Source organism: Triticum dicoccoides, chromosome 2B (assembly GCF_002162155.2).
Source record: "Triticum dicoccoides isolate Atlit2015 ecotype Zavitan chromosome 2B, WEW_v2.0, whole genome shotgun sequence".
Classification (NCBI taxonomy): domain Eukaryota; kingdom Viridiplantae; phylum Streptophyta; class Magnoliopsida; order Poales; family Poaceae; genus Triticum; species Triticum dicoccoides.
This window is the reverse complement of record NC_041383.1, coordinates 48561200-48565687: the sequence shown is the minus strand read 5'-3', so window position 1 is coordinate 48565687 and position 4488 is coordinate 48561200. Positions and strand designations below refer to the sequence as shown.

The 4488-nt window shown below is 43.9% G+C and overlaps 1 protein-coding gene across 1 annotated transcript in view; it reads left to right on the top strand.

The window, feature by feature from the left end:
- LOC119362055 (UPF0307 protein YE3790-like) overlaps positions 1-2096 on the top strand; it is a 6068-nt gene extending 3972 nt beyond the window's left edge. The window contains exons 6-7 of the mRNA XM_037627226.1: positions 179-328; positions 1819-2096. Coding sequence (XP_037483123.1) covers positions 179-328 — 150 coding nt within the window. The 3' untranslated portion in view covers positions 1819-2096. The remainder of the gene's footprint in view (positions 1-178; positions 329-1818) is intronic.
- The last annotated feature ends 2392 nt before the right edge of the window (positions 2097-4488 follow it).

Genomic DNA, 4488 nt, shown 5'->3' with positions numbered 1-4488 from the left:
CTTATTCCTAAACATAAACTATGTTCAGCATGTCAGGCTGTCAGTTATAGTAGTCCTAGCAGTTTATGCATCTACGATGGGTATTCGCCACCCAAAATATACTGGTTAAAGAAATTCAAGTGCATCTGTTATGATTCAATGTTTGGATCACTCAGCTTCACGGACATTTTACCAACAGGAACTACGGAAACTTGTGAGGATAGTCCAAGAGGTCCAAAAAAGCATGGGAAATAAAGATAGCGGAGAGGGATCTGATAAAAAGCTTTCCAGGGCGAAGAAACCACTCATCATGTTCCTTCGCTCCCTTGCAAAGAAGACACTTGAATAGGTGAGTCATACGTTACCCAGATACTCCCTTCTAATATGTAATTATTTTCTCTATATCACTGCAAAGATACTACCTGATGTGAACACATCCAAATGTCTACACTTAGCAAAACATTGCCGCATATTCTGCCGTAAGTGTTTTCTTTTCTCTAGTATTCTCCCTTCATTATCAACATATACTAGCTAACTACGAAGGAAGGTGGTGGTTGTGCACCATCAACGGGCGTTCGAGTTGGTAATTGAACATGGGTTATTCGAATTATATTACATGCAAATTTGATCAGATTAGAATTTGGTTTGGGTATTTCTGTTGAATGGTAGTTTTGCTGTCCAAAATTGTATTTGCGAGTGACAAGAAAAAATGGGTGTGAATTCGGTTTAGTTTTTCCCTTTTGAGTTGTATTATCTGCTTTATTTCAGATGTCAAATCAGTTAGGATCTTTTTCTTGATTTAGGGACCATTTCTGTTTCCTCGACTGATTAAGTGCATCCTATTGCCTTGACTGATTGCATACATTACAGGGATGTCTGAATTCGACTGAATCACATAGGTATTCCTTTGAATTCTTTGTCTGACCTGTATGTGTAACCGCATCAGTGTTTAGTGAACAAATACGGACATGAATGTGGTAGAACCAATTTGATCTGTTTTCACCCCTGAGTGACTCAAAGATCTATAGCTTCGTGCACATGTTAACAGCATGTTCTGCTGTGTTCATGCCATCTCTTGTCAGTTGGCACTTCAATATATCATGATTGTCGAAAACATCCATGGTGCTACATGTCTGTGTCGTGTGCTTGTTGGTAGGCTTAGATATAGCAATGGGGGTTGCGATCAGATTGAATGGGATAACAGGGCCTGCCCTCAGGCGCATGTCGGGGCTCCTCCCCGGCTGTTGCCACTTGCTAGAGGCTTTTAGTTCTCAGCTTGGGGCAATTTGTTGTTTATTGATTGATAATGTCCTAATATAGGCCCCCTTTTCTCTATAGGCTTAGGGTGGCCACGTACCTTTGAGGACAAACTAAAATTCAACGAACAAGGAAGCCTAAGATACTTTCCTACTCCCTCCGTCCCATAATATAAGAACGTTTTTGACACTACACTAGTATCAAAAACGTTCTTATATTTTGGGACGGAGGGAGTAACATTTATCAAAAACCTTCTTAAGATAAATCTGGTCTTCTTGGCTTCCAGGTTTAGTGCACGTGCCACCTTATTTTGTGGTGCAGTTCCTGACCTGGTTACGAATGTGGTGACAGACAGGATTGGGCCTGCAGATGCAGTGCTGGTCGCGATAAGCTCTATAGAAATCTGTCTTACTTGACTCAGTTGTTGGTATGGCCAAGCAGGGGCGTTCAGTGTTAAGCTTTAGCTTGTTTTCCTTGGATCCTGTTCTTATTTTTACTCCATTTAATCAGAATATCCTTCTCCCATGTACATTTCTGGTTTTGATGGCGCCGTTTCGGCTTCTGCGTTTGTGTGATTGGCAGGGCAAGGATGTGGAGGCGCGGAAAAGGAGGGACACATAAACAGTTTCTGGAAAATTTACTTTCAAAGTGCTAATGCTTGACCCTCATGGTAAAATTCTTAGTGACAGCATCATATAGCGATGTGTTGTCAAGTATGGATTTTGAGCTATAGTTTACAGGAAGTGGTGCTTTGTAGTGCCAGGTAACTATTTTCCCATGAACATTTAGTTTTTGCTGATCTAAACCATGCGAAAATAAGTTCATATAAAACTATAAAAGAAGCCTCATGTTCATCCCTATGCAGTATCTTAAGTTTCAAGAAAATCTGAAAATAAATACACAAGTAGTATCAATGATAGAATATGGGTCGTTACGCGCTTGCTGACCTCATGTTGAATGGTATACCATCGATAGCTCAACAACTTTGCATTGGGACCATGGATCTCACTTATTTGTTGTGCGTGTGTGTGTGTGGTAGTGCTTTTGCTTATGATAGAAATCGTTCACACTTATGCCAAAAAACCGAGCCTTTTGCTCCATGCTTGAAACGGATCAATGCCCGTGACTAACTACACCTCGCACAACAATTCATCATTGTTCAAGTACGACGAACCAAGATGCACTATGTACTATTGAATTCTCCAGCTCAGTTCTTTTAAATGATTATTTATGGACCTCAATAAGTCCTGAACGTTCAATTTTAAAGCATGATAATCCGAACTCTTTTCGTGGCAACTTTAGTTAAGGCGATGTTGACAAACATAACAATTTTCTGACAAAAAATCAAACTGGAACAAAGTTGCCATGTGTTAACAACTGAAGTTGCCATCTCACAGCAACTAAAGTTGCCATCAAAAAAACGTTCGGGATGACATGGGTAAATTCCGAACGTTCGGGATTTATCTATTCCGTTATTTATCTATGAGAAAATTACCTACAATTCTTACCCAGCAACAACAGGTGGTGCCTGATAACCAATAGTGCCGTGCTGCCTCCTAGCCGGCGCGGGTTCAAACCTCGGTTTTTACATGGGTCTCACATCTCTTTCTTTATTAAAAATCAGTAGGGCTTCTCCCTGTACTGGTTAGTTTTTATATCCAATAGTGCCAGCATATGTGGTTGATCGAGGAGGCCATGGCGCTGCTTCTGCAGCACAGCAGCAGCACGGTGGCAAAGCTCCTGCTACTGATCATCAAGCCACTGGTAATTAGTGGCCGTTTTGCTTTTGCTTTTGCTTCACATAATTTGGCGCCGTTCTCCCCCCCCCTCTTTTTGCAAAAAATACTAAAATAGTATAACTATTTAGCTACAGTGCTCATAGTCATGGCCCACATACATTGATAAAATCTCACTGTCGGTGTCAAAACCGGCGGATCTCGGGTAGGGGGTCCCGAACTGTGCGTCTAGGCGGATGGTAACAGGAGACAAGGGACACGATGTTTTACCCAGGTTCGGGCCCTCTCGATGGAGGTAAAACCCTACGTCCTGCTTGATTAATATTGATGATATGAGTAGTACAAGAGTAGATCTACCACGAGATCAAGGAGGCTAAACCCTAGAAGCTAGCCTATGGTATAATTGTTGTTCGTCCTATGGACTAAAACCCTCCGGTTTATATAGACACCGGAGAGGGCTAGGGTTACACAGAGTCGGTTACAATGGTAGGAGATCTACATATTCGTATTGCCAAGCTTGCCTTTCACGCCAAGGAAAATCCCATCCGGACACGGGACGAAGTCTTCAATCTTGTATCTTCATAGTCTTGGAGTCCGGTCGATGATGATAGTTCGGCTATCCGGACATCCCCTAGTCCAGGACTCACTCAGTAGCCCCTGAACCAGGCTTCAATGACGACGAGTCCGGCGCACATATTGTTTTCGGCATTGCCAGGCGGGTTCCTCCTCCGAATTCTTAATAGAAGATTGTGAACACCAGGATAGTGTCCGGCTCTGCAAAATAAATTCCACATACCACCGTAGAGAGAATAATATTTACACAACTCCAATCTGCTGACGTATTTCGTAGCATGACATCATGCCACGGCCAAGCCTTTACTCGAATTGTTTTTATTGTTCCACCTCAGCACGTTTAGCAAAGCGGTTTCCTTGGCACGTCTTGTCGAAGCAAAGATCGTGTTTCCCTTATTCCGGGATTCCCATCAATACGGACGTGGGTAACCCAACCGCGCCTGTTGGCTCGCCCCCTCCATCGAAGGCGAGTCCCAAACGGTTACGGGGACGACTTTTGGTATTCAACCTCTTTATAATGAGACCAAGGCCTGTTCCTTTTCTTCAATCGAATCCGCCCCTCGCCCGAGTTCCAACACCCAAGGTTCCAGATTCAGGCGCTTCGGACCTTCGACAATGTCCGGCTCCGACCTACAGGGCCGGTGGATGCCCTCTTCCGTCACGGAAGAAGATGTGCTAAAGCTAAGAGACGCCAGGTACCTAACTGGCGAAATTTCGCATAGGCTGCCCGTACAAGGGCAAGTTATTCCCACTCCTGAGCCTGGTGAGAGCGTGGTGTTCGTGTCTCACTTCCGTCGAGGTTTAGGCTTCCCGATGGATCCCTTCGTGAGGGGGCTCATGTTTTATTATGGGCTGGAGTTCCATGACTTGGCTCCGGAGTCCATCCTCCACATCTCATCTTTCATCGTTGTCTGCGAAGCCTTCCTCCGCACTACCCCTCACT